This window comes from Fibroporia radiculosa (genome assembly GCF_000313525.1).
Source record: "Fibroporia radiculosa TFFH 294 genomic supercontigs, scaffold31, whole genome shotgun sequence".
NCBI lineage: Eukaryota > Fungi > Basidiomycota > Agaricomycetes > Polyporales > Fibroporiaceae > Fibroporia > Fibroporia radiculosa.
This window is the reverse complement of record NW_012133166.1, coordinates 81,016-108,387: the sequence shown is the minus strand read 5'-3', so window position 1 is coordinate 108,387 and position 27,372 is coordinate 81,016. Positions and strand designations below refer to the sequence as shown.

Here is a 27,372-nt window from a genome sequence, read left to right as displayed (position 1 = left end):
CCCGTGTATCCTCGAACTCATTGTCCTTGTTTTGGAAGCTTGGGCATTCATGTAGACCGATTAATTGTATCATATTCAGTAATGCGAGCCAGCATGTCGGACGTTGCACTGATATTATTGGTCGGAAGCAAATGTCCACTCACGTCTTTGCGGGAATCAAGTTTCACGATGGGACCTCCAAGATAGGATGTGAAACATCGGACGCACTGGGCGTACACTCGACCAGCCCAGGCGTTCGCCGATCCGTACGAACGAGACGGAGATAATAACACAAGGTCATTTCTTCCGCTCGACTCGCCATTTGTATACCCGAGGCTTCCAGACTTTCTCGTCTACTTTCTTTCGGGTATCTCTGCCAGACTCGTCCTCGTCATCGTCGTCCCCGTCGTCGCCTTCTACTTTTTCAGCGCCACGGAGCTTTTTCGCACCTCCTTTGCCCATGAGTAGACGTTGCATCTCCAGCTCCCTCTCCGCATAGCGTAATTGCTTATCTCGGAAGAGGCGAGCAGAAAGCTCTTTGAGCAGTCGTGAACGGTGTTGCTGTGAAAGGACGTGAGATGCGTGGCTCAGCATCATAAAGAAAGACGTTGATACTAACTATAGCTGCCTCCCGCCTCTCCTCCGTCGAACTGTCGGAAGCTCGTGCTTCTGCTGCAGAAACAGCTGTTGACCGTTTTATGCCACCCTTCTTTCCGGTTTCTGGCGCCTTCCAACCAAGGTCCACGTCGCGTTCCTCCGCAACATCCAGATCCATGTTATCATTTAACGATGTCTGCGTTCCGGAGCTAGAGGCATACTGCCGTGCTACAAAATCGAGAAAAGAACTTAATAAATCAGCCTCATAAATAGCGTACGAACGTACCTTCGTCTGCATTCTCCGCAAATATGATGTGTCGAACACGCCGTTTTGCATATGACTTGTTGGCTTGTTTGGAAGGCGCCGCCGGTAGAAGTCCAGCCTCGAGTAGCACCTCAATCTCTGCGTCGTCTAGATCTTGTACATCATCATCGTCATAACTGTCAAGGGGGCCTGGCCTCAGAAGGTCCACGAGCGCTGTTAGTTGACTCTTCAGCTTATCAATTTTCTGCGGGGCAGTAAATGGAGACGTCTCAGCCACAAGCATATTTAATTATCTACGATATACTTCACCTTGAGACCTGCTGTCCTCATCGTGCGGAGGTAGTTTTCGTCCTGAGTTTTGAGAACTTTAACAATGTCCACAGGCAGTGCACTATTCCCTCGGTCCTGTACGTGCACTCCTCCCTAACATGACGGTTCAATCAGCCGATATCCGTGTAAGTGCACTACATACATACCTGCGTCCGCTGCCTGTTCATCGCGTAGTAAAACTCATCCTTGTTCCGCTCTGCCGCCTTTTGACGAAGACGGATGAGTCTCTCTTGTTTCGAGTGGTAATCCCGAGCACGGAGGACATAGTCCTTGTGCTTTTCGAGTATTCCGAGCCGCGCACGATGTGCAAGCTGTGAGCGTTCCTTGTGATTGCGCCGATGCAACGAATTTCGGAGAGAAGACATGGCAGAGAGCCTTCAACTTACATTAATACAAATCTTTGCATCGTTATTGAAAACTGCGGTCATGTGACCCAAAATCCAAGGTTTTCCAAGCCAGTGTTCAGACAACATATCGTCTGTACACCGTCTCCACACTATTCAGGACGCGTAAAGGGATTATTATTATTATTATTTTAAATTTTCAACCACAATTTAGGTACCCAGGTGTCTTGAATTCCCAATTTCGCTAATCTCATTCATAACAGTCATACCCAAGTCCATACCTACCATCCCTCCCTGTGGAGGACTCATTCCTGCCATTGGACTCTCCAAATACAAGCGCACCAGTACACATTCTAGCGCCGCCACAGATGCCGGGGGATACTCGAGGGAGCGCGCGTGCTCTCTGATGCTGCCGAACAGAACACTCATCCGGTCCCACCGCTCCTGCGATAAGTCCAGTGGATGTTGCGACCCATGCTGTAGCGGTAGCGGTGCGACCATTGTCACAGCAGATTGGAAAGCCTGTCCTGAATGTGAGATCGACGCAGATGGCGGCGTACTCTCAACTTCCGGAGACATGGACGACGACGCGGAGATGTCAATCGGGTGAGGCATGCTGGACGGACCGGCGATAGCGTTTGACTTGGAAGGCACGGGTGACGGATCACCCACGGCATTCGCGGGGAGCAGCAAGGGTGGTGTTGTAGACGGTGGGCTACTCGATGAAGGAGTGTCCTCTGTTGTAGCTCCAGGCCGTCGTCTGGCGCGCGTTTGCTGTTCAGCTTGTGCCTTTCTCCCCCGTTTAGTGAATGGAAGATTGGCGAGTCCGATCTCGTGTGAGTGCTCCGAGAAGTCTGTTGCAAAGCACGGTGACTATGGCTGAACGTCACTTACGAGATGCCCACTCACACATCACGCGGACTTCTTCGGTGTCGAAGTATGTTTTATAACTGATTGAAGCAGGACATCCCATTCCATCGAGCTGCCTTATGCATATGTCCATTGAGTACGCATCTTGTCTGTAAGGAAGACGCGGCGCACCTTCCGGCTGGGTATCTTCCTCACCCTGTCGGGAAACTTTTTGATGTACTTTTTCCTCCCAGTCCTACTATGTCGCGCGCACACCAGTTTGGTATGATCCTTGAACCGTGGAGGAACTGCTTTCGAGCCATGGGTATCGCCTTTCACGAACTCGACCATCTTCCCCTCCTCTTCTTGCCGGCGCCATTCTTGAAAAGCTGTCTCGGACGGGAAAACCATCGTGTATCCATCATCAGCATCTCCGGACCCATATGGGCCTTTTTTTGGTCCAGTTGGTAGGTGAGAGTGCAGTAGCTGCAGACTGCTGTGCAATACTGTTTGTTGCTGGGCAAGCGCTTGCACGAAAGTAGACGTAGATGGTGGTGTTTCGGCGGCAGTATCCTTATCAAATGTTGTAGGCTGAGCTATTATGGGCGTCGACAACCTAAAATGCTGAAAGCTCATCTTGGTATAGAGTCTCGACCACACAAGCACAAGGCAGGAATTAGGATTGTCGGAGAGTCGGACTCGGACTCGGATTCAGCATCTGCCTTGTCGAGTCACATGTCACGTCACATTTGATATTCAAAATGCGAGAACAAGCAGGATCAATATCGTTAGTATGTAATTAACAATAGCAAGGTGTTGTGTAGTCGTGCATACAGAACGTTCGTGAGTTAGTCCAAGAGTTCATCATTACGCCGATGAAGGTCCGATCGAGATGTGTGGAATGGTAAACTGGGTGTTCAGAGAATGCTCCATGCACCGAACAGTACGCCGGATATCATGGCGCATGTCGCCGCCACATGTAGAGACGTTATATGAAGGCCAGGTACACTGCCGCTGGTGCCGCCGCCAGTACCAGTGCTGCTCCCTGTGATAGGTGTGGCAATCGGCGAGGTTGGCGCATATGTCACTCCATTGGCGCTGGCCGCAACCTCGAAGACGGAACCGTTGCCGTACTCGTAGAACTGCAAAGTGATCAATCGTCAACAATCGGTACCAGCGCAGGCCACGTACGTCAACAAGCATGAAGTTCGGGGGCCGGTGGTATTCAGCCGTACATGTTGAAGTTTGCTGCCCCAAAGAGCCCACTCCACTGACGCCATTTGTGACGTTCGCCTGGCTTTTGTCCGGAATAGGGATTCCAGCCACATCAGAGTCCAGAAAGTGGTTGATGAGATACATCTGCGTGCTAGTGTCACCATCTGTCCGGTTCACACTGCAATCAAAAGCAGTCGTTGTAACATCGTATGCGGTCTCCCAGATGTTTGTAAACTCTGTCCGCGTCAAAATCGCGGGAATTAACATAAAAGCGACGCCAATCGAAAGAAAGGACGCACCGTTTATAAGATATGGGACAGCTTGGAAATTAGCTTCAGTAGTCAGAAAGACGACCAGACGTTGTCCAGAGCTAATAAGAGATCCCAAAGTTGGCCAACCACTTGCAGTCAAGGTAGCCGAAGGAGGCGAATATACCATAGTATCGAGACCGACCGATTTGAAGACAGTGTCATAATCAGCCGGGGGTATGTTGTCATAAGAGTTCACGATGAGCAAGGAGACAACTGCAGGACATGTAAATCATGGCACATGATTAATTGCCAGACATCCCACCATCATTGGGATTCTCATCCATCCAGATTTTCACTGCAACAATCGCAGGCAGTCAGTTGCCGACGCACAGGGCCGATCAGCATACTTTTAGCACATACCACTATCTAAATAGTTGGCAAGCGTGCCGCCATTAAGCAAGTCCTGGATTTCTCTCAGCGACAGACAACTACAAATAGAATATGCCGTACACAAGACGTGTGACACAGTTGAATGGTACTGCTCTGGTTGTGCGCTTGCAGCTGGAGCATTCTAACCCCATCCTTGAGCTGTTGGGTCACTAGGAAATGATATAGATTATGTCTGTGGTAGATAGATGTCCCACCGACGTACCGTTGTAGTCTTGGTTGGCGGCGACTGCGGCAATTATATAACGTCATTATAAGGGAACACAGCAGCTGGGCCCGTAATTGACTTACGATTCGTCGTGGAGACGGCATAGGAATCATGTGCGCCAACGTACGTGATATTACCATAGGAGCGATCACAGAACTAGAGAACTGTAAGCACATACGATCTATACGCACAGCCCTGTCGCTTACTTCTGCATAGCCATTACAGGTGGCAGTGGTGTTCCGTTTGACCGCAACGGCGGCGTGGGCGCCGACAGAAAGCAAAAGCACTGAAAGGACGGTCTGCGTTAGAGAGAACATAGTTCGGGTAGAGAGCGAGCTCGCTCCAGCGTGCTATCAAAACACGGTGGGGTGGACGGAGAGCGGTGGCCGGGAAGGGAAAAACATGAGGGGAAGCCGGCGGTGGGCATAGGGAACTCGGCACTGGAACTTGAAGCGTCTCGCTGGATATCGATGCGCAGCAGAGGCGACTCAGGACAGCCATCCGCGCTACAGCCGCGCCACCGCTCCACCGCTTCCTCATCCTGCGACCACAACGATTTATTAGGACCATCGCCAGCAGATAACGGGAGAATCACTTTCTTGAATCCAACATGGTATGTTCTTCCATGCCTGTCTCTGCGAACCGGGCTCACAGCGTTGCAGGAATACGGACGCCCACAATGTAAGTGTAAACTCTATTCATATGAATCCATCCTTCGCGATCTAGACGATCGCACGGTTCCGTCCACTCGGAATATGTTGTTCACTTCTTGTTACAAGCTAACGAATACTACGCGGGAGAGGGTGCTCCTCATCACCACCATCACCATCATCCTGAAGGCGAGGGGCAACAGTACAATGCTGGGGGTGCCCCTCAATATGCTCAAGGAGGCGCGCCGCCATTCGAAGGTGGTCGGCAAGAGTACGGAGCCCCGCACCATAGTGGCGGGCGTCCGGAGTATGGCGCACCACAGAATGAAATTGGTGGTCGCCCGGCGTACCAGCAAGGTCGTCAGGAATATGGCGAGCCCCCGCAATATCAGCAGGGTCGTCAGGAATATAGCGAGCACCCGCAGTATCATCAGGGCCGTCAGGAATACGGCGCTCCTCAGTATGAGGGTGGGGGACGGCCTCCTTATGAAGGAGGTGGGGGAGAGTACGCTCCCCACCGTGGTGAGGGCCGCCCACAACATGGCGGAGGCGGCCAGGCATACGGCGGCCCTCCTCACGGAGAAGCGCAGGGATACTATAACCAAGGTCATCCTCAGGAATACGGTGCTCCCCCTCCTCCCGGGAGCGGTCAATACTCCCAGATGGGGGGGCAGCACTTGAATTCTCCGTATCACTCTGGTGGGGGACATCCTCAAGGGCATGGACGTCCGCCATGTACGTTTTGGAATGGGCGTACGATACGAAGTGCTAGGACTGATGAATTTTGTCAGTTGACGAATCCGAGGTCGCAAGTGCTGCCAGTAGGCATAGCGGAGGAGACTCGTCGTTATTTTCTTCTGCCCTTCAGCATGTCCATAATCACGCAGTGAGTGTTGTCGTATTAGACGTGTCTGCCTCAGGGTTTTTGATGCACACTTATGTACAGAGCGAGCACGAGCAGCCCATTGATGAGGAGCACGTACAAAATGCTCATCGCGCGGCCTATCAAGAGGGTAACGCCAGCAGCTTGAGTGCCGGCTCAATGGGCGGTGCTGCTGCCATGCAGGTAAGCATTTTTTCAACCATGAGTCAAGTATCATGCCATAAACTGAGATTTGGCCAGGCTATGAAGATGTTCACAGGCGGCGGAGCCGGAGGAGGATCTTCCTCTGACTTGATCAGTTTCGCCATGGGCGAGGCCTCTAAGCTCTTCGACAAGTCAGGAGGAGCTTCTTCGGGTAGCAAGCAGGATGCTATCAATGGTGCAGCCATGACCGTCATGAAGTTGCTTGTGCAGTCCAAATTTAGTGGTGGAGCGACTGGCGGAGGCAGTAGTGGGGGGCTGAGCAGCCTTATGGGTTTGGTACGTGATTTCCCTTTAGCATGTCAGATAGTTGATCTAACGGCCCTCCCCCTTTTGGTGTAGGCGTCCAAATTTATGTAAACTAGCACTGAAAACTATGCAGTGTATTGTTCCCTGAAAGAAGTTGGATAAGGCCTAGGATCCTGAATGTCGAATCAATACCACTGTACCTTGTAACGCTATTGGTGGTTATTCTAAACGTGCGAGTCTATAGCTCGCTTTGCCGTTAGATTTGTTGTCCCACATTCCAACATTGACCCTAAGACTGTACGACTCGGAGATTTATTTGCACACCAACCGTGGCCGACAGGATACCGGCCGATTCTCTGCAACCATTAACCAGAATTTATGTGGATGAGTACCTGTAAACATTACGATAGCTTTGTGCCAGCTGAGCTGAAGACTGATGTTTGCGCTGATGTTTGCAGAATGATGCCCTATATGAATATGTGTTACTCAGGCTTAGCCTTATGAGTGGCACTTCTCGAGTTGCACGTTGCTGTATCACCTGTCGCGAGTGGCAGCGACCTTCCTGTCAACACACACACTGATGGCGGCGAGTGAGAGGAGCTCGCAATCTGCTAACACTTGGTGGATGCGGCTCCTTGATGAGGTGGGTCGCTCTGAATTACTCAAGATCACGGCAAAACTCTGACCTAGTTCATTAGAGCAATGTTATGGTCATTGGCTTCACTGCAGTGGTCCTGCTGTATACGAAATCTGCTGGAGTCGCGTACTTCACTGCGGGTGCCATTTGTTGTTCGTTGTCGGTCAAAGTAGTCAAATATATGGTGCGCCAACCGCGACCCGTCAAGACCATACGGAGCAAATCGAAGAAATCGTATGGGTAAGTCAACACGTCGGCCTCAGTCTGAGCTTTAATCTCCCGATGTCCATTTTCTGATGCGCTCAATACAGCATGCCAAGCACCCATTCAGCTACTATCACTTACTATGCTGCCTACACGACTCTCGCCTGTGCCTACCTCCCCGTACATCCCACCTTGCCCTCTGGTCCTCTCATACGAGTCCTCTCTCTGATCATAATTCTACCTTGGTCTGCTACAATAGCCGCTTCTCGAATATGGCTAGGGCATCATACTTGGCTTCAGGTAGGTGCTGGGTGCACCTACGGTCTGTTCTTCGCTCCTGTTTGGTTTTTTCTCTGGATCAATGGATGCAACCAGTATGGAGAGATAGTGGAGCGGGCTATAAAGGATATCTTGGGGAGCAGTTGACAGGTACTGGCACTGGCAGTTCCTGAACTTGTAGAGAGAGACATTATGGAAATACAACGTACAGCTGGGAAAGAGGTCGGTCCGGCTATTTTTGCGATATGCATACTCATCTCAACGCAACAATGCAGCGATCATCGAGTCCCGGATATACCCCTCTGACGCGTAACTCCCCTCCACCAAGTAATCGATGCCTCTTTGTACCAACTCTCTGACTTTCTCCTTGTTTCCCCATGGCACTCTCGGCGTCCAAGCCACGAGATGTGCTCCAATGTGCACCAGCGCTATCTTCGCAACATGCTTCCTGGTAAGCGCATCACCATCGCACGTCCTCCGGTATGCCTCTAGGAATGATGTCAACAAGGCCGATGCGGCGTCGTTGCTAGCTGGATGGAAGGAGCGCAATAGGTGTAGCTCCGCGGAGAACTGCCCGACGTCTAGCCCAGCCAACCCTGACTTTGCCAACTCCCAGTCCACGACGACGATGCGCTCGATCGCAGTCGCAATGCCTTCCTCGTTGTACTGAAGAGCAACGAGCACGTTCCCTGGCCAGAAGTCACCCATGACGACCGTTTCGGTAGTCGATTGCATAGCGCGCCAGGTGTCGTTCGCCACCGTGCCTATGATGTCCAGCTTCTCCCGGGGAACTTCGAGTGGAGGCTCAGCCAGCAGCGGTGGAGCCGCATCCGTGAGCGTAGAGACCAGTCTCCCGTACGTGACGTCTGCAGACAGCAGCTTTCCCTTCTCGTTTCTAGCGAAAAAATCGAGGAACTCCTCATCCGTGCTGCCACGATTGTGTAGCCACGCAAGGAACTCGCCCAACGCTGTTCCGATCTGGCGTGCTATCGTGTCCGGGGGAGGGCTGCTCTGCAGCAGCTGTTTGAGGTTCAGGGCCCTTTCGCCGCAGTCGTTCATGATGATTACGTGTGCGACATCGTCAAAGAGGATAACCTCTGGGACGGTCACAAGCGAAGTATCGGGCAGACGTTCCCTGACTTGTCTCAGTGCTGCAACTTCGTAGACCTGGCAATTACACAAATATTGTAGTCAGCGCAGATGCCTTTGGGAAGCATGCTAAATTTGTACCTGTCGATCAAGCGAAATTGCCATAGTAGGCCACCCTGGGACATACGGTTTTGCATGTTTGAAAACTACCGTATCCTGTTCGTGGAGTGGGGTGCGCAGATGAAGCCTGAATACATAGTTACCGAAACCTCCAGTAATTGGCACTGCTGTATCGCTGTCGAATGGAGTGTCCGCAATATATGTGAGGATCCCAGTTGCTGTCGAGAGATCGGTTGAACTTGACATGTCAAGGCGTAGTGGAACGGTCGAACCTACATACTGTGCATGAACAAAGACGGTACTTAAGTATTCCCTTTTGCAAACCTCAGTCATATTTGCTCAACGTAAGTCGGGCACGGTACCGAGCTGTCAGGTAGTGTGCGATTTACGCGGTTGCGCCGAGTCGCATAGTATACCACCAAAAACCATTGCGATAACGTGAACGCTACAACTAGATAGAAAATGCATTCAAATGAACATCGGAGAATACAACAGTACACGAGCTATTGGAAAACAACAGGAAGGTCGTAGAACAACGTTAACGTGATTGAAACATGAATTATTTCTGCGTCCCATTCTCTCATTACAGCTTGTCGTAGTAGGTATCCAGCGGCGGGATATCCGGCTGGAGAAAAGGGAATTAGATGAGCCAACATCCTAGAGTAATCAGACAGACCTTGAGACCCTTGCGCGTACGAATTTCCTTGACGAGTTCTTCAATCTTGCTGCCTTTGTCGAGGGGAGCTAAAACACCATGAGTAAATCTGTAATCAACGCATACATACAGAGGTACTCACATCCGTTCATTAACTCCCAGTGATCAAACACGCTCTGGGGGAACGCCTGGCCACCAGTATGCGAACGAAGCTCGCCGTTGAAACCGAAAGACTCATTGACGGGCAAGTAAGCCTTGACAGTAAACATCGGCGTTCCGACGCGCTGTTCTTCACTGAAGACCTGTCCACGACGCTTGTTGAGTACACTGTAAATACCACCAATGGCGTTCTCAGGACATTGAATTTCAACTGTCATCGTTCTATCAGAGCGATTGAGGGATGTAAGTGCTAGTGAAACTCACCAAGGTAAACGGGCTCCTGCAAGCCCGGCGTAGCAAGGAGGCATGCAGCGTAGCAGACGCGACGACAGGTAGGAATAATCTGTCCTCCACCGCGGTGGATGGCATCAGTGTGGAGCTAAAGTAGTCTAATAAGTCGATATGCGAAGGGTGCCACAATCTAGGGAACGTACCGTAACATCGAGAACGTTCACGCGAACACCACGCATGTTCTCCTCCGCACATACACCCTCCTTTGTGGCCCACTGGAACGCGGCAATACACGAATCCTTGATTTCGTTCAAGTACTGAACTCCTTTCGTTACATCAACAAGCATGTTCGGGCCAGTTGTTTCGGGACCGAAACACCAGATTTTCCGCGCGTCCGTAACATCCCATCCATATTCATCAGCAAGGATACGTGCGCGAATCTTGTAATCATCACGAGAATTGACCTTTCCTGCCTCAATGGCAAGGGAGAGCTCCTCCTCAATAGGCATTGCCTTCACGTACAGCCGGTTGTGCTTGTTCTGTGATTTGGAGAGTGCAACAATCGAAGACTCGGCCTTAACAGTTTCACGGTATGGAACGACCGGGTCAGAAATCTTGAGAGGGACACCGGCGTGATCCTCCATCAAGTCCTGTAAGTTAGAAGACGTCAATCTAGAGCACTACACGTGTCGTAAATATGGACTGACCTTCAAGCAAATCTCCAAGTGCAGCTCACCAGCACCAGCGACGATGTGCTCACCATTCTCATTAATCGAAGTCTGAACACATGGATCCGACTTCGATAAGCGCTTAAGGCCTTCGACGAGCTTGGGCAAATCAGCAGCGTTCTTCACTTCGACGGCAACTTGCACAACAGGAGACACTGAGAACCTCATGACCTTCATGTTGTGCGCCGTCTCAGACGTTGTTAAAGTTCCGCTCTTGAGCAAGAACTGATCAATACCGACAAGACCGACGATATTACCAGCAGGGCAGTCTTCGATAGGCTCGACATAACGGCCCATCATAAGAATAGTGCGCTGCACCGACTTGATGAACAAGTCATCCTTCTTACCAGGGATGTAATTCGGACCCTGGATACGGATCTTGGGACCGGCACGAACGGTTCCAGAGAAGATACGACCAAAGGCATAGAAACGACCTTTATCGGAGGTAGGCACCATCTTTGAGACATAGAGAACGAGAGGACCCTGAGGGTCACATTCACGGATACCGATAGCAGACTCATCGTCCATGGGACCTTCGTAGAGGGTCTCAACACGGTAGCGCTGAGCAGTCTTCGGGGAGGGAAGGTTGATGACAATCATCTCCAGGAGGGAATCGCCGGCGGGCAGGAACTTGCGCATAATAACCTTCAAGAGGGCCTTACCCTCAAGGTCACGTTCGTCCTGAGCGAGCTTAACATCGAGTTTCTCAAGCATTGGGGCGATAGCGTCCTTCTTGAAGTTCATGACGGCATCAAAAATTTTGAAGATGGGATCGAGCACGAACATGTTGAACGCGCGCTCAAGGGGCTTGCCATCGGTGTCCGTATTCTTCGATGTCCACTTGCGAGTGGTCGGGTTGAAGTAGTTGTCGCCCCAGAGCTTGGCCATCATCTTTTCTTTGTCGACACCGAACTTCTTCGAGTACCTGTTGGCGAACTGACGGAGGGTGAAACCCCACCCGTGCAGCCCGGAGCCGAATGCGACAGTACCCTTTTCAGGGTAGACCTGGACATCACCAAGTGCAGCATCGTTATATGTGGAAATGATAACGTTCACATTTTCAATGGTCCTGCGGAAGGATTGGAAGAGCGCCTCCTTGTCGACTTGCAGCTCGAGGAGGGCGCGATCAACTTTGTTGATAACAACAACAGGCTTGATGCGCTCCGTGAGTGCTTGGCGGAGCACCGTCTCCGTTTGTACACACACACCCTCAACGCAATCAACGACGACAAGAGCACCATCGGTGACACGAAGTGCAGCCGTGACCTCCGAGGAGAAATCTACGTGACCAGGAGAATCGATCAGATTGATCAAGAACTCATTGCCTGAGACAAGAGATGCGTTAGATACACGAGGCGAAAGAATAACACATGTCCGCACCGTCGGTTTTTTGCTTGATTGCGCTCAAATCCTCCTTGTCGACCTCAAAGTACATGGAGATGGCGGTCGATTTGATTGTAATGCCACGCTCCTTTTCATCATCTCGTGTATCGGTGAAGCGCATATCCCCGGCTTTTGCATTTGCAATGATACCAGCTTTCGACACCAAAGAGTCGGTAAGCGTCGACTTTCCGTGGTCAACTAAAGAATATAATGGATTGAACACCCGCCCCATACGAGTTGATTCATGATAGTACAAAAACTTACCATGAGCAATAACACTCATGTTACGGATATTGGTGGGGCGATCCATAAGGGCCCGGATCTGATCTTTAAGGCATAGTCAGCGACCCAGGAGAGATAATACAAAATAGGCTACTGACCTACGGTGAAGTTACTAGCATAAAGGAGAGTTCATATCAAAACGATCCACTAATCTGGACATAAAACAGAATACTTACACCATAGTGACTAGATTTACAAGCTACGAAAACGGAAAAAAAGAGACAAAAGGTCGCGATCTCCTCAAAGGATATCGCTACAGGGGATGGGGTAGAGTCGTAGCAGGCAAACCGGAGCTGCACGACACTCGATGGGTTGTAAACTTTTGCGAGAGGACGAAGCTCCTGCTTATCGATCGCTTCAGGGCAGGTCCCTCGAGCCAGGCATATCCCATGATCACGTGCCTGTCTCCGGCGGAATGCCTCGGGGCCTGCCGTCTCACTGTGAGTCTTGATGCACGATTGATGAGTCGACCGACTCGACTCGACTCGACTCGCTATGTGACTCGAGTCCGATCCCGAGCCCAGTCTGAGTCTTGAGCCTGAGCTTCCTTGAAGGAGCCTACCCAGCAGCCTGTCTGCCTGTAAGCAAATCCTGACGTTGGTAAACTTCTGGAGTCATTTTCTACATGCTGCTAGAGATATAATCAAGTGACGAACTCTTTGTATTCAAAAACGAATCGCTCGTGGCTTATATCTTATTGTCTCCAGGCGCCCTGTGCTTTCGATTGCCTGTACAATAGCATGGGCGAGAGTGTGTCAAATCAATGAACGCTGGAAGTTGAACGTTGAATAAGATTTTTGTTTGTTGATGACTCGGTTTGGCTCAGCTTGACTCATAACTAAACAGCTAGTAAAGTATATATTTGTCATTCATGACCATGACAACAGTCATGGACATGTATCACCCATTGCAAGTCAACCCCATCACTGGCGAGCCGTTCTTGCGGTTACCTAGCCCTCTCGATAACATCATTATCACCCCGCCTCGCCTGAGCGACGCCTCTTCAATAGTCTCGATACTCAATGACCCTCGAGTCTGCAGATCGTTGACGGGACCACCGTACCCGTATCTTCTCTCTCATGCAGAGGACTGGCTGAAAGCATCAATGGCAGAGTCGGATGCGCTATTATGCGAGCTGGCAAAGGCTGGCCAGGAAAAAAAAGAGAGTCCCCCCAGCATCGTCGGGGCCTGTCCAATCAGGACCCTAAGGGAAGTCAAGAATGATGGCACAGAAGTATTTCTTGGCGATATTTGTCTTCGCCGTTGTGAATTCCAATTTGAAGAACCGGACGAGGAACGCATACGACAGTCAGACGAAAACTGGCGTAGGGAACCAGGCAATCCGGAGCTCGTGTACTGCGTTGGAGGTAATATATCCTTAGGGTCATGCAGACAGCTGCACGAATACTGACAGCTGACTTCAGATTACATCGCTAGTTCTCACCATTGCCGGGGTATAATGAGCGCAGCATTGGGAATCCTTTTGTCAGCATGGGCAATTCCGAGAATGGGTGCGCGCAAAATACGCGTGGAGATTTTCAAAGGAAACGACGCCAGTGTGCGCGTGTTCGAAAAAAACGGGTTCGTGATCGAGAAGACGGTAGAGAAGGAGGTCACAACAAACTTTGGAGATGTCAAGTCGGGATCGCACATTCTGTGGTGGAGACGTTAGCGAGAATTCAGTGGCAAGAATACATACATAGACTCGGATGCGCCGTGTGTGCCATGTCACCACCTGTGTGTACAAGTAACAAGGCCTGTAACGACGACAACAAGCGTCTTGTCACACTGTCACGGTCGCCCGCAACTGAGTTTAGCTGTTTGGCGGACACTGCCTTGCATCGGTCTCGAGGACCGCTGTCAGACCCGCAGCCATATTTCTATCTTGACTGCTTAGGACGCTCCTTTCTGCTTTCATCTCTTAGTGCCCATGGGTATCATTCGACCCGCCACTCCGGGCTTTCTCGTCACCTTGATCGCTACAGGCCTCCTCGCCGTAGTGACTTTCTCCGTCCCGTACATCAAGTCGATTTACTTCCTCAAGGCTTCCTTGAGCATCGACAACGAAAGTGGATCTTTAACGTTCGGGACTCTGGGCTACTGTCTACAGCTTCCAAATGGCACTACATGTTCAAAGCCATCAGTTGGCTATGAACTTGGTACGCATCGTTCATTTTCAACTCAAGCTAAAATTTAACCTGTTGCCATTAGACGTGAACAGTTTGCTTGGGGATAACAGCCCTATCCAAATTCCTAACGTCGTCGTAAAATGGGTGACTTACGCGCTCGTTCTGCACATCGTCGCCCTCATCCTTTCCGCTCTTGCCGCTTTCTTCGGTCTTCTCGCTCACGTTCGTGAAATGTCGATGGCGTACTGTAGCTCATTTGTTTCTGGATTTGCCGCAAGCGTCGCGCTAGTTGCCTTTATTTTCGACCTTGTCCTCTTCTTCCTTACCAAAGATCGCATCGACAGTGTCTCAGGCGCATCCGCTTCCATCGGTGTGGGAGTTTGGTTGACACTCGCCGCCTGGCTTCTCCTGTTCTTTGCAGGATGCTTCTATGGGTTCGGTCGCTGCTGTATCAAACGACGACCAGATAGATATAATCGCAATGGACCCTCAGTGGACGCCGGATACGCAGAGCAGATGCGTCTTGACGCCGTCAAAGCCGAAGCGGACCGTAAAGCGCGCCAGAAGCAAGGCGAGATTGGCTTGCCTGCCTTCCAAGAGCTCGAACAAATGCAGCCGTTGGCAAGGACTGTCTCAGATGAATACGTTGAAGATGGAGACAAAATCGTACCGCTATCTGATGTACAAACCGCTGGCGTAGGCACGTATAATCACCGACAGGCTAGTCAGTCTCGTCGCGACCAGTATCCAGGCGGATATTCCCAGGGTCCTGTTGGCAGTCGCGCTGTTGATGCGTACTATAATCCTTCCCCGGCGCAGTCGAGCATATATCCTCCTCAGTCACCTCCTCAACCTCAGCGGCAACCTAGTGCACATTCACAAGGTGCTTCTGGTTACACACCTTCCGCTTATTCGTATGGCTCTAATGCAGCCCCTGCTCAATACACTGCCATGGGTGCTTATGGACACTCTCAGCAACCAACTACTGCAACATCTAACTATGGCCATGGCGCAACAGGTTCATCTTGTGAGTTTTGTGCTCAACTATCAAGACTTTCCTATTCTGATAATTTTGCATAGACTACCAAGCGCCTGCGCCTGTAAACCAGCAATATCAGACGAATTTCTCTATGCCCCGCTCAAATACATACGCAGTCCAGAACCAGCGCTCTTTCAATGCTGATACATACAACAATACTGGTTATATGGGTGCGGGTGCCGGATCTTCATCAGCAGCAGTTCCATCAAATTCCTACGCTCGTACGGCGGCGGCGCAGCCCGACCGCAGTTATACACTGGGTGGGGCTGGCTATGGCGGTAGCAATGATGCAGCATATTATGACCCGTACGCTGCGGCTTCGTCACACCACTCGACGCCATCCCCAGCACCCATTAATACTGGTGTGGCTCCTGCACAGAACGTGGCCAGCCCGAGAGGGCCACGGACTCCCGCGCCATTAGTGCAGTCGCCTATTGAGGGTATTCCAGAACCCGAAGGCACTCACTACACCGACAATCCGCCTATGTATGACGAGATGACAGCGCAACCTCCAGGCATGTGGTCAACCAAACGCTGAACTGATTTTCGAGTGTCAACATCTGTTCATGGACTTATTCTACTTTCGACTTTCCTTCTTATCCCGTAATCTCGTACGTGGTGTGTGTATGCGACTTCTGAATACCCTCTTGACAAGATAAGTGGTATGAATGTATTAATAGATCTTGCGAAGCATTTGGACTGTTTTATCCGTTCCACGCGAACGTGACGCTCACTACGCAGGTTACTTGAAAATGGCGCGTATATATTTGTTTGCGATGATCTCCGCCGATCACCGAGAGTCAAGTCAACTTAACATCGATCTTTCGTACTTACTCCGTAGATCTAAAAGTGAATCATTTGAACACAAACGCGGCATGGTGGCTTTTCAATCATCTGTAATTCCAGTGTCAACCATTGGCAGGTATATGTAATCATCTTTATATCTATGTAGTGTTACCTACAACTCATCCCTGGACGAGGTGGGTTCCGCTGGAGTCTTGGGTGGACCTTGTGTCAAAAACATCGACAGGAAATCGTGGACAATGTCAGCGGCCGCGATCGCCGTTATCTCAGCTATCAAATAGGTCAGTTGCGATGCACAGATTCAAGCCGCCGTAGGACTGACCATTATCATACGCTGGCGCAACCTCTACAATATCTGCCCCGCTGTACGAGAAATGGATGTACAATCTCAGCACTGGATGTGTAATCTCATATAATTGCTTACACAAAATTGAGCCCAGCAAGGCCACGAATGATGCGCTTCACTTCGCGCGTCGTCCATCCACCTGCTTCAGGTGTCCCAGCTACAGTGGTAAAGCATTGAGTTACATGTAAAGTCCGTGAAGAGTTAACTCACTCGCAGGGGCAAGGCCAGGATCTACGAATATATTTTAATCAGCCAGGTCTTTAGCACTTCGAAGGTTCATACCAATGACATCGATGTCTAAACTGAGATGAAGCCAAGTATCAATGCGCAAGCGGTCACTTAGTCGCAGGTTGCACACCTGAGGTAGACGGGGGATTCCCCAATGCGCGAACGGATCCGTTTGATAATCTCCGTGATTCCTATATCGTCGATATCATCCGTGGATATTAGCTGGAAACCAACGGATTCGTCGTTTTCAAGGTCACTAGTGCCCTTAAACCGAATTGATCAATACTAAGAAAAGGCTGAGAGACCACGCACATACCGCTAGCTTGCACCGAATTCCAGCATGAATGCTAGTGTTGGTCATCAATCCTTCTTCTTGCGCAAGGTAAAAGAAAGTGCCGTGAGTAACACGAGACTGTTCTGTATTTTGGCCCGGATACGAGGCCCACGTATCCAAGTGCGCATCAAAGTGGATCACAGACACGGGTCCGTAAATCTTGTTCAGCGAACGGAGGATGGGAAGGACGATAGTGTGATCCCCTCCAAGTCTGAGAGGTAAAACATCTTGTTATTTGCAACCAAATGTGAAATAGGTGACCAACGTGATAATACGAGGATGCTCTTTGCCATCCTTCGCAAATGTGCGTACAGCAGGTACGCGTACATCATCTCCCCTCCCCACAGGCCTGGCGAGCAAACTGGAGTACGCGACCTCCATCTGATCTACGGCCAGAGCATTATCAAAGGGGCTAACAGGAACCTGTTGGACGATTACTTTCTTGAGATGCAGCCACTATAGGCATCCGAAGCATACATCACCGCAATCTATGATCTTAGAACCCAGCTCGTACGGATTGACCTTCCACGCCAGTGTGTAACCCCGCGCTTCTCGCTGCCTCCTACTGCCAGAGCGAATGGCATAAGGCCCAAACCGTGCCCCCGGGCGGTAGGTGACTCCCGTATCAAAGGGCATACCCAGCACGGCAATGTCAAATTCTGCCGCGGTGTCTTCCAGACAGAGGCTGTAAGGTAAATGGGAGAAAGAAAGCGGCCCAGAGAAGACCTGGTCAATCTGCTTTCCATATTTCTTCAGCCACGACTTCGCATCGAGAGACTCTTCTGCTTGAGTCAACCGTCCTGCGAAGTCAGATAGAGGAATCTGGTTCTCTGGTTCGTGAGCTATGACCAACACGATACGAAGAAGAGCAGCTAGAAGAGTAACACGCCTGAGGAACATGTCTGGGGTTTCACAGTCGGGGCACCACGGTCGACAGTCAGGACGTTGGCGGACAACCGCAATATCGAACAAGCCCGGACATACTTAATCTGACTCTTATCGGCAACACGCTGAGATTGAGCTGAGATCATTGCGCCGAGATTGGAAGATTATGCTGGCGCCGAATATTCTCTAAGTACTGTCTTAGCGCCAGTTCGGACCAGATTCTTCTCAGCCTGGCAGCCAGCCGACTCGCCCAGCAGGCAATACAACCAATCGACACACCAAAGGGAGGATATTGAGGGCATCAAGTCGATGGAAATATGTTCTATCACTAAATGCGAGCGTAGACGACATAATCTCATGCTAAGGCTACGACACAAACTTCAGAAAGAGCCAAGTACATACTAGATCCAAACCACACTATTATACAGTTTGCTATCATACACCTGAATACACCTTTCACATGCAATCGACAAGAATAAGCAGTTATAGTAAATCAGGTATTCGTACGAGTCTTAGAAGCTTTCAAAGAGACTACGACCCACTGCCTCCTCAGCTTTGCCTTCTGGGAAGCAGCATGCACCTCCTCCTTGGCTAATGCGAGAACACGAACCTTACGAAGCCTTTCGAGCGAATCGTCAACCTCGCCTTCCTCCGAGCGATCTTGCTCCAAGATTTCCTCCTCTCGTAAGTCGAAGTGACCACTATAAAAGACTTCGTCTGGGGTAGAAGCAATCCTCGACTTGCCAAGTGACCCAAAGAGAGAAAGAGGTGCGTGGATCGCATTATTGAGTAGATCAGAAGCGTCGTCCATGATGGATCGGGATTTCCGTGCTGGTATGGAAGTCAAAAGATATGCATTTTCCTTCCAGGCGTTAGGACTCAATTTGGAGCCTGGACCTGGGGGGTAGGTCGGGTCTGCAGAGAACGTCACAGTAATGTTCCTTGTGTCGCGGTCATACGAAAAGCGAGGCAGTGGATGCGAGTAGGCATTGGGGAATGGATATGACACTGGCCTGCGATGTCGCATAACAAGGCGATCATCTGGTGGGGTTCTGAATGAATAGCGACTTGGAATGCACAGCCATGAACGCACTTTCAACATCAATAGCATGACCAGTGCGTCTGCAGCACAGCGCTCCGGATGTATCCACGAAAAAGACCTTTTCAGACCGATCAGACCTGTTTGCTCAACCTGGCGACCTGTGATATGTAGACGTACCTGGTTGTCGCAGCTCGGATTCCGCACGGCTGGAACCATGAGCTCGTTTAGAGGACTCAACGCACCAAACAATCTCAAGACTCACATTCAACCAAAGAGTTCTCCGTCTCCGGCCAAAGAATCACGTTCGTGCCGTCATCAGCCGAACCCATCTCAACGTCAAGATTGCGACGTGAGGCAACAGAGCGGATGATAAAGTAGCCAGGGGGGAACCCATAGGTGTGCAAGTCGGCGTCCATAGGGGACAGCTGTGTGTTGAGAGCCGCTTCAGCTTGGGTCAAATGCATAGGAGTCAACGTCTTTTGTCCTGGAGAGACGGTGGGGGAAGCGATGCAGATAACAGTGCGGTCATCGACCGACATCAGAGTCGGCGCTGCTTCTTCAGGAAGGTTCCTCGAAGACGCTTGTGTAGTAACTCTACGGCGCAGCCACTCGGACTTCTCCTTCCCGTATGTCCGAGCTAGGCGAATTGCGGCTGGAGTATATTCAGTGGGCGGAGATTGTGTCGCCATGTCCAAGGCGAGATTTCTTGACAATCTAACATCTGAGACATACATACAAGTACAAAGCACGGGCATGTATAGCAGCAACCCAAAAATCTAGTCCGATCCCTCGTCCACAAATGCGCCTGGCATCCGAGTCCACTCAGCCCGTCTCAAAGCTCCTTGTCGAGTGCGTTCCGCAAACTCCGCATTTTCCTTCTCTAGCTGATCTTCAAGCGTACGGTTTGCCTTTGACATACCCTTCCACTATGACATCTTCAGCAACAAATAGGCTCACTTGGTACGGAATCGCTGACCTCATGTCGAGCAATAACACTGCCCTCCCTGGCAGACCAACGACCACCAAGCCAACCGGTACTCATTAAGATTGGAAGCTGCAATTCATCATATCATCATGATACGAAGTACAACTTATAAGATACACACTCACCTCTGAATGCCAACTAACGTCTCGCACGCAAACCCTAGTTTTGCGCGAGGTATATGGGTGCTGGACATCTGGTCCCGATGGGTCATACGACAATGGCAACGTCTCGGACCGGTCAAGTACTTGCACAATCCGCCCGTCAAGAGACCAAATCTTCGTGAATATGAACATGTCAGCTATAGTCAAGATAGTCGAACCAGATACAGACGTGTATTCGTCCGTCCGCACTTCCAGAGTAGATGTACTGTTGTCCCGTCGTCGAAGCTGGACTAAAGTGGCATCGAATGAGAGTACGAAGAACCTCATGACCTGTGTATTGCATAATGCTACAATCTTTAGGATGAGATTTATGTCTTGGTTTGAGGTAGGAGCCATTGCTACAAGATAACCATATCAGCCAAATGAGACAGCATTCATAATCGAAGATCATGTATACCGGTAATCAAAATTAGGAATGCCGTAATGGTCGTTTTGGACCTCTTCATATTCATGGTTGCTGCGCATCATGCGAAGATCCCATAACCGAAGTACCTGATCTTTCCCGTTGGAGATAATGTAACGACCGTCGCCTTTGGCCGATACATACGTGATACCCTCTGTGTGCCCTATGAGAACCCCCGAAGGTTTCCTGGACGAACCCAGGGATCGTCGGTCCCTGACCTGATATTTAGGACCCAACCAGACGAGTCATGGGGACGCGTACCAGACTTTGATGAAGGTATCGTCCGATGCACTTATCAGAACATTTCCGGACGCCGTGTCGGCCCAACAACAACTATTAACATCGTCGTTGTGAGCCATGATCTTCACCGTCCGCTGATCCGCTAATAGATCGTAGACTAGACGCGATGCGTATCAAGTGCTTTTTCACGGCGGCTAACACTGAATAACTGACCGAAGATCATTCCACTACCCCCTGCAATTACCTCATTGCCATTTGCAGAGAACTTGCAGCTCCAAATACCGAAGTGGTCGTCGTCGTAGTCCCATGAGTTCCGCCTCGTACGTGTAGGATCTGCGAATCGAATGGGCACTTGAACCGGCGAGGAATCTAGAGTTGTCGTCATATACACCGTGTTTGACTATGCGACCTGTGAGCGACGTGACAACCTCCCTTACTCACACTCACAATCGAAGCGTAAATCATTCTTCAACGAGAAAACCATGTGTCAATATTCGCAAATGAACCCAGTAAAACAATTCTACCTCTGATTATCCGGACTCAAGTGCGAGTCGGTGATAGTCCAGCGACCAGGGTGCGCATTGATGGTCTTGATAACCTTCATGGAGGTACTGTGGCCATGGCCACGGTCTCGCTGGTCTCTCCGGGATGTACTCGGTTCGAAGGAAGCGGTAGTATCATACACATGAAGTCGAAAGTCTGAAACAATCATTAATATTCACACAAGCGACTTCCGCCTCAAACCTTTACCTCGGACACACGTATAATAAAACGTAGAGTCTGCGCAGCATCATGATGAGCGAGATTCAAGGTCCAAGAGTTGTCAAAACCGACCAGATGAGAACTGTCCCACATAGGCGTTGTTCACATATTCTGCGACGGCGGTGCCACCAGAGTTTGGGATTATATCCTACTTCACATGAAGATATCTCTGGCGCGAATCTGCTTTCGATGAACGTACACAGGTCAAATCTTCTTTGTAGGGTGGACGAGGTCTTGTGCTCCTATCTAAAAGGAACCTCGTCATATTGTTGCCTTTTTTCTTGGCCTTTAACTGGTGCAATAATCTTCCAAATTCACCACCCCTGAGGAGTTCGAGACCCTCTTTCCTTGGCTCCTTAATCTCTGGCCACCAATCTATCCTCGAACGGTTCCGATTGGATTGAGGCACCTCGTAGCCGTAGTCTTCGTCGTCCTCATCGTCGATCGCCTCTGTCTGTAGGGAAACACTCGCCCTGCTCATGCGAATCATACGACGCAGGTCATCGAGGGTGAGGCTCCCGAGTTGAACGGCGGAGGACTGATTCGCGGGTGTAGTAGGACTCGCGATTACATTGTCTTGCATTTGAGCTAGGGCTAGAAGGTCATGATGAATTGAATTCACAGCGCGAATGAAAGTAACTCGCCCCCCATGATATGTTCCAACGCGGTGCCTGGCGTATCCTGTTCCTCAGCAGAATATGCTTCAATTGCACGCTCAAATTCTTCAACAACATCGTCGTCGTCATCGTCAGTGTAGGCATCGGGGCCTTCGTATGCGTCGTCTTCCTCCTCGTCGTCATCCATATCGACGTTCCAGACACGCTCGTCGTCGGCCTCCATATCGATTCGGACGTAGGATGCTGGGAGAGACGGCGGTACGGCAGCGCTGAGCAAGCACCATGAGAGATGCCGTGCGATCTTGTGGGGCTCGGATCAACGGAGTCGATCGTCCCGTACCATACCACGCTATTTATGGGCGCTTCTGCGTCTGTTTCTGCTCGAAGGACACGGTTGAGCAGCGAAGACTCAATCTGTATCACAAAATTAGGGAAAGCTATCGGATCCCATTGGCGATTCAGAAAGTATGAATCGCATTAGATATTCTACTAAACTCCTAATCGCTTTTGATCTCGTCTGCGATACAACCCGCCACTGAATTGCCACCAGCGAGATGTGATGTGAGCACAGACGAGACATCGCCCTGATAGGCTGATATACACTCCAAGAATCCAGATGCAGTGATGAAGTTACTCGACGATTGTCAGCCACTCTTTACATTGCTAACAAATCTCGTCTCGCCATTCGTGAGCACTAAGAGTTCACTGTTCTTGTCATGATAAACATTGATAGGAACCCGACATACTCAAAAGTGTCGAAGGATGCAGCGCGGATGCCGGGTTCTGTATTAGGCTCATATACTCAGACACGTTCTAAGTCTGCATCTCGACAACACGCGTTCGAGCTGTGTAGTGATAGCACGCTGGAGGATAAGTAGTGGTTCAAAATACGTACCTTATACTATTTTAAATTCCATTTCTACAATACTGGTAGCTCGGCGACAGCTACGAGGCTGTTTGTAGTGAGTATACCTCAGATTGTTGCTGTGCGAATTACGGTAAGGATCAAGACGACGTGTTGCGCGACTGGCGCGCCTCGCGTGAAATTGAATTTTCGCGCCATGCAACACGTGATTGAGTTTGACCATGGCCAACTCACCGTCACGGAGGCTCAAGCTTGTCCTTTCTGAGTCTCCTCTTAGGGTTCTCGTGCCTGTCTCTGCTCTCTCTAGGATCCATCGAAACTCATGCAATCATGTCACCTACTATCCAGATAACTGCCGACGCCATTAATTGTCTAATCTATGCCTACTTCCAGGATTCCGGTAGCTGTCCAGGTGCCGTAGCATTCGCGCTTGCTGACGTATTAATTATTCAGGCTTTCAGCATAGCGCATTTGTGCTTCGTGCTGAAGGACGACTAGAACATTCTTCTCATTTCGGCAAGCATGTGCCACGGGGAGAGCTCGTGGAACTACTTAGCAAGGCACTACTATACAGCGAGGTGGAAGCTCATTGGAAAGGCAGCGTCATGACCGCAAACTGTAAAAGCGCATTTTCCCTACTAGAGCAGCATATCTGCTCTCCGGATCCTTCACTACCTGCAACTTCAACGTACGACCAATCGCAGCAAATGTCTCCGATGTCGGAAATCGGGCAGCAGACTTCTTCCCACCCACACGCAAACGGAGTCGCGGACTCTTCCATCAAGCGAAAAGCGAGTACTCCAATCACTGACGAGACGCTGGTGGAGAAACGCCCAAGAACTTCTGCTGCTTCGGAGGACATGGACGTGGACAGCATTGCTTCGTCGTCAGTTGAATGTACGTCATGGCTGTAGACTTGTTGTGGCTGCAATCCCGCAATCTTTGTGCAAATCTAATCAGAACGTCTCTAAAGCAAAGCAAGTCGATGTAAAGGCCTCTGCTTCAGGTCGTGGCGGTACTGAATTGCGACCCGTCGGAAAGCGGCCGCAAGGCCCTGCGGATGATGTTACTGATCCAAGTGTCGTCAGTCTTCTGAAAGGCCACAAAACCGAGGTTTGTCAATCTCTGTCTTTCACTTTGTTCCATCCTTTCTACGTCTTTACAGGTCTTCGTCTGTGCGTGGAATCCAACCAAAAAGAGTACACTAGCTTCTGGGTAAGACTTCATGCATCAGATGACAAATTACATTTCCATTGACTTGCCTGCCCTATACAGTTCAAGAGACACTGTCGTGCATTTATGGAACGTCCCGGATGCGAGGCCCGTAATATCTAGCATACCACCCAAAATTGGCCCTCCTATGACCCTAGCATATCCTTCAAAATCCGAACAAGGTGATCTCACTTCGCTAGATTGGACACGAGACGGCTCCCTGCTTGCGATCGGCTCGTACGACGCAATATTACGCGTATGTACGACGTCTGGCGAACTGTATTTCTCACACACGCAGCACGAGGTGAGTACGCATGGTAAGTTCGTTGAGCAGCGCTAGACTGATATGTTGGGATCCATCTCGGTGAGAAGGGGCCAATATTTGCCACTCGCTTTTCAAGATCGGGCCGTTGGCTTCTGACTGCAAGTCTGGATGGTACCGCTTGCGTTTGGGATGTCGCTGAGAAACGATTGCACAAGCAATTTCAATGTCACAAAGGTATACTTCAAACTTCACCGCATACAACCATGACCCAATTGACCGGAACAAATATAGACTGTTGTCTAGACGTGGATTGGCTCACAGAGGATTTATTTGCAAGTTGTGGAGCAGACGGCAAAATCCAGATCATGAGTTTGGAAACTTCTCGACCCCCCAAAACGCTTCTGTCAGTACAATGTCCTAGCGATATATTTGATTTCAACGTCTGCTAATCCCAAGCCATCACTAGTGGGCATACTACCGAGGTCAATCAGATCAAATGCAGTCCAACGCGAACGAAGATCGCGTCATGTTCAGACGACCAAACTGCACGGATATGGAATATAGAGGATGTCGTGTATTCTCGTCCGTCAAATGACGATGTAATGGTCTTGAAAGGTCATACAAACACAGTCAGCTCAATCGCATGGTGCCCAGTAACCGTTGAGGGCGAACATGAGCTTCTTGCGACGTTAGTGAACCTCATGAGCAATTCGTTTGCGAGGATTACATATTCTGATGTATCATTGATTATAGGTCGTCGTTTGACGGTACGTCGCGACTCTGGGACAGCGTAACGGGAGAATGTTTGCGAGTATTTCAAGATCACAAAAAACATGTATATGCTTTGGCGTTCAGTCCCGACGCTCGATTCTTTGCGACTGGGGGAGGTGACGGTTGGTTACACGTATATGATGTTAAGGTGAATTGTTCGTGTGGCTTCACGACTATGTCCTTTCATTTACGTCCTTTGCCTAGGCTAGGCAAAAACGCTGGTCGTGGTATGCGGGCTCTGAGAAGCCCGGCATCTTCGAGATTGACTGGCAACAATCGGGAAACATTAATCGGATGGCTTTGGCACTGGAGTCCAACCAGGTCGGTGTTGTGGATGTGACGCGAGTACCGTTCCTTCAATGATGTGTTGTTTCTGATGGCTCTATTCTATATAATTGGATAATATGTAGCTTTGCATTCTGTTAGTTATCGGTGTATTTATCGTGTTATTTACTTGGGCAACGGCACAACAAAGTAGTCACCGCTTCCAAGCGGATGGAATCTGGTTTTGAGAATCGGAAGGGCTTGCCAATTTAATTGGCGCTTTCTAATGCGATGAGATGGTGCTCTGTTGGGCATCTTATTCAGGAATACTCGTCAGTGACGTAAACGACCCATCGTAATCCTTGTGGCTTGTACTCGGCTTTTACCGCGCGATGATATAGCGTGCCGAGTGCATTCGTGATCCTGCATAAAGCTGAGGAGGACTTGCGGTACCGATCTCCTCCTTCAACTCAACCTCCATGTTCCGTGTCGGATTCGTATCCTCTGTGCGACCTCTCGCATCTCCATCGGTCGCCCAAGCTGCCCGATTCCCCCAAACTACAGCCTTCCGGTACTTCAGCAACCTACGACCTAATGTTATTGCTACAACTCAGAAGCGTTTCTCTCGTTTCACTTCATTTCGCACATTTCTGACGGACTCCTCTCCCGTCGTTGTCCGACCAACGCAAGCGCAGGCGTGGAAACGATATGGTGTAACTGCTGTGAGTGAACTCAATATTATCGCTGGGAGATTCTCACCCAGTGCTTTTTAGGCTACGGTTGCAGGCACAATAATTGTCGTCAATGCATTCTTCAATCGTGAGACTAGAGAGTCTCTGTCTCCGGCTGAGCAGTCATACCTCCATGAGAGTTTTATGTACGCCGGTGGTGGTCTCGGTATCACCGCTCTTGTTGCCCGCTCAATGTTTAAGAATGGGTTTGCATTCCGGGTGATGTCAGCGAATCCCTGGGTAGTCCTTGGTGTTAGTCTGGTTGGCAGTATAGGAACCATGATGGGTGTAATGTATACTCCCCCTGAGAACACAATACTAAAGCATGCTTTCTGGCTCGTGAGTATTGCTACGTATACAAAGTCTTGGGGCGATAGGCTCACATCAGAATACAGGGCTTCAATGCATGTCAAGCGGCTACGCTCAGTCCTCTGTTCTTCTTCAGCCCTGCTATTCTCTCCCGGGCAGCCCTGTATTCTGCTGGGGTTTTCGGCTCCCTTTCCTACATTGGAGCTACGGCTGCGTACGTCCGGCTGTTATTTCATCATGGATTCCCAATGCTGACATAGTTGACTTAGTAACGACAAGTACCTGTACATGGGCGGTCCCCTCCTGGCAGGGGTCACGGTCGTCGCTTTGAGCTCCCTTGCTCCTATGGCGCTTCCCTTGGGTATGCGTGGTCTCGCTGTAACTGAGGCCATTTCACTCTACGGTGGTCTTGCGGTATTCGGTGGATTTATTCTCTTTGAGTAAGCCATGGTTTACTTGTTGCGTATATTTTGCTCATCGCGTATTTTAGTACGCAAAAAATTCTGCAGCATGCACGGATGGCTGAGCGAGGCACCGTCCCTCGCGACCCCATGCGGGAAGCTATTAGCCTCGAGCTGGACATGATCAATATATTGTGAGTGTTCTCGTTCTCAAACATCCAGTGCTTTGACCACGATTATACTAGCATCCGTCTTGTACAAATCCTTGCGAGGCAGCAAAACAAGAAATAGCTGGACGTGTAGTAGTATCCCACATGGAATAGTAGTATGATTTTCTAATATAA

The 27,372-nt window shown here is 50.1% G+C and overlaps 13 protein-coding genes across 13 annotated transcripts; 5 read left to right on the top strand and 8 right to left on the bottom strand.

Moving 5' to 3' along the window:
- Positions 1-276: 276 nt before the first annotated feature.
- Positions 277-1,536, bottom strand: FIBRA_00111 (uncharacterized protein; the record flags this gene model as incomplete). Its single annotated transcript, XM_012322010.1, has 5 exons — positions 277-540; positions 599-804; positions 863-1,085; positions 1,151-1,264; positions 1,318-1,536. The coding sequence occupies 5 exons, from the start codon at positions 1,534-1,536 to the stop codon at positions 277-279; spliced, it is 1,026 nt and encodes a 341-aa protein (XP_012177400.1).
- A 189-nt stretch (positions 1,537-1,725) lies between these two features.
- FIBRA_00110 (uncharacterized protein) lies at positions 1,726-3,000 on the bottom strand (the record flags this gene model as incomplete). The annotated part of the gene is made up of 3 exons (XM_012322009.1): positions 1,726-2,369; positions 2,425-2,497; positions 2,557-3,000. The coding sequence occupies 3 exons, from the start codon at positions 2,998-3,000 to the stop codon at positions 1,726-1,728; spliced, it is 1,161 nt and encodes a 386-aa protein (XP_012177399.1).
- Positions 3,001-3,281: 281 nt separating this feature from the next.
- Positions 3,282-4,802, bottom strand: FIBRA_00109 (uncharacterized protein; the record flags this gene model as incomplete). Its single annotated transcript, XM_012322008.1, has 9 exons — positions 3,282-3,506; positions 3,556-3,815; positions 3,879-4,103; positions 4,153-4,185; positions 4,251-4,293; positions 4,341-4,429; positions 4,483-4,506; positions 4,569-4,641; positions 4,692-4,802. 9 exons carry the CDS (start codon positions 4,800-4,802, stop codon positions 3,282-3,284), a joined length of 1,083 nt encoding a protein of 360 aa, XP_012177398.1.
- A 308-nt stretch (positions 4,803-5,110) lies between these two features.
- On the top strand, positions 5,111-6,579 carry FIBRA_00108 (uncharacterized protein; the record flags this gene model as incomplete). The annotated part of the gene is made up of 6 exons (XM_012322007.1): positions 5,111-5,166; positions 5,212-5,870; positions 5,927-6,021; positions 6,082-6,201; positions 6,259-6,498; positions 6,562-6,579. 6 exons carry the CDS (start codon positions 5,111-5,113, stop codon positions 6,577-6,579), a joined length of 1,188 nt encoding a protein of 395 aa, XP_012177397.1.
- Positions 6,580-7,846: 1,267 nt separating this feature from the next.
- Positions 7,847-9,043, bottom strand: FIBRA_00107 (uncharacterized protein; the record flags this gene model as incomplete). Its single annotated transcript, XM_012322006.1, has 2 exons — positions 7,847-8,755; positions 8,819-9,043. The coding sequence occupies 2 exons, from the start codon at positions 9,041-9,043 to the stop codon at positions 7,847-7,849; spliced, it is 1,134 nt and encodes a 377-aa protein (XP_012177396.1).
- Positions 9,044-9,380: 337 nt separating this feature from the next.
- FIBRA_00106 (uncharacterized protein) lies at positions 9,381-12,416 on the bottom strand (the record flags this gene model as incomplete). Its single annotated transcript, XM_012322005.1, has 10 exons — positions 9,381-9,422; positions 9,474-9,541; positions 9,595-9,822; positions 9,876-9,990; positions 10,046-10,492; positions 10,550-11,895; positions 11,951-12,151; positions 12,218-12,280; positions 12,334-12,347; positions 12,412-12,416. The coding sequence occupies 10 exons, from the start codon at positions 12,414-12,416 to the stop codon at positions 9,381-9,383; spliced, it is 2,529 nt and encodes an 842-aa protein (XP_012177395.1).
- A 696-nt stretch (positions 12,417-13,112) lies between these two features.
- FIBRA_00105 (uncharacterized protein) lies at positions 13,113-13,907 on the top strand (the record flags this gene model as incomplete). Its single annotated transcript, XM_012322004.1, has 2 exons — positions 13,113-13,602; positions 13,660-13,907. The coding sequence occupies 2 exons, from the start codon at positions 13,113-13,115 to the stop codon at positions 13,905-13,907; spliced, it is 738 nt and encodes a 245-aa protein (XP_012177394.1).
- A 258-nt stretch (positions 13,908-14,165) lies between these two features.
- On the top strand, positions 14,166-15,941 carry FIBRA_00104 (uncharacterized protein; the record flags this gene model as incomplete). The annotated part of the gene is made up of 3 exons (XM_012322003.1): positions 14,166-14,394; positions 14,447-15,391; positions 15,445-15,941. The coding sequence occupies 3 exons, from the start codon at positions 14,166-14,168 to the stop codon at positions 15,939-15,941; spliced, it is 1,671 nt and encodes a 556-aa protein (XP_012177393.1).
- A 420-nt stretch (positions 15,942-16,361) lies between these two features.
- On the bottom strand, positions 16,362-18,015 carry FIBRA_00103 (uncharacterized protein; the record flags this gene model as incomplete). Its single annotated transcript, XM_012322002.1, has 9 exons — positions 16,362-16,477; positions 16,530-16,570; positions 16,632-16,710; positions 16,764-16,784; positions 16,836-16,855; positions 16,912-17,045; positions 17,098-17,326; positions 17,381-17,538; positions 17,593-18,015. The coding sequence occupies 9 exons, from the start codon at positions 18,013-18,015 to the stop codon at positions 16,362-16,364; spliced, it is 1,221 nt and encodes a 406-aa protein (XP_012177392.1).
- A 478-nt stretch (positions 18,016-18,493) lies between these two features.
- FIBRA_00102 (uncharacterized protein) lies at positions 18,494-19,731 on the bottom strand (the record flags this gene model as incomplete). Its single annotated transcript, XM_012322001.1, has 4 exons — positions 18,494-19,041; positions 19,094-19,160; positions 19,220-19,248; positions 19,305-19,731. 4 exons carry the CDS (start codon positions 19,729-19,731, stop codon positions 18,494-18,496), a joined length of 1,071 nt encoding a protein of 356 aa, XP_012177391.1.
- Positions 19,732-19,818: 87 nt separating this feature from the next.
- On the bottom strand, positions 19,819-22,433 carry FIBRA_00101 (uncharacterized protein; the record flags this gene model as incomplete). The annotated part of the gene is made up of 13 exons (XM_012322000.1): positions 19,819-19,968; positions 20,019-20,096; positions 20,153-20,302; positions 20,358-20,526; positions 20,586-20,804; positions 20,853-20,988; positions 21,045-21,231; positions 21,279-21,297; positions 21,356-21,530; positions 21,582-21,611; positions 21,666-21,741; positions 21,793-22,153; positions 22,216-22,433. The coding sequence occupies 13 exons, from the start codon at positions 22,431-22,433 to the stop codon at positions 19,819-19,821; spliced, it is 1,968 nt and encodes a 655-aa protein (XP_012177390.1).
- Positions 22,434-23,405: 972 nt separating this feature from the next.
- FIBRA_00100 (uncharacterized protein) lies at positions 23,406-25,686 on the top strand (the record flags this gene model as incomplete). Its single annotated transcript, XM_012321999.1, has 11 exons — positions 23,406-23,475; positions 23,529-23,972; positions 24,049-24,188; positions 24,241-24,290; positions 24,351-24,591; positions 24,660-24,786; positions 24,856-24,955; positions 25,019-25,240; positions 25,306-25,319; positions 25,374-25,471; positions 25,528-25,686. 11 exons carry the CDS (start codon positions 23,406-23,408, stop codon positions 25,684-25,686), a joined length of 1,665 nt encoding a protein of 554 aa, XP_012177389.1.
- A 380-nt stretch (positions 25,687-26,066) lies between these two features.
- On the top strand, positions 26,067-27,319 carry FIBRA_00099 (uncharacterized protein; the record flags this gene model as incomplete). The annotated part of the gene is made up of 6 exons (XM_012321998.1): positions 26,067-26,309; positions 26,361-26,657; positions 26,714-26,841; positions 26,897-27,067; positions 27,118-27,222; positions 27,274-27,319. The coding sequence occupies 6 exons, from the start codon at positions 26,067-26,069 to the stop codon at positions 27,317-27,319; spliced, it is 990 nt and encodes a 329-aa protein (XP_012177388.1).
- Positions 27,320-27,372: the final 53 nt, after the last annotated feature.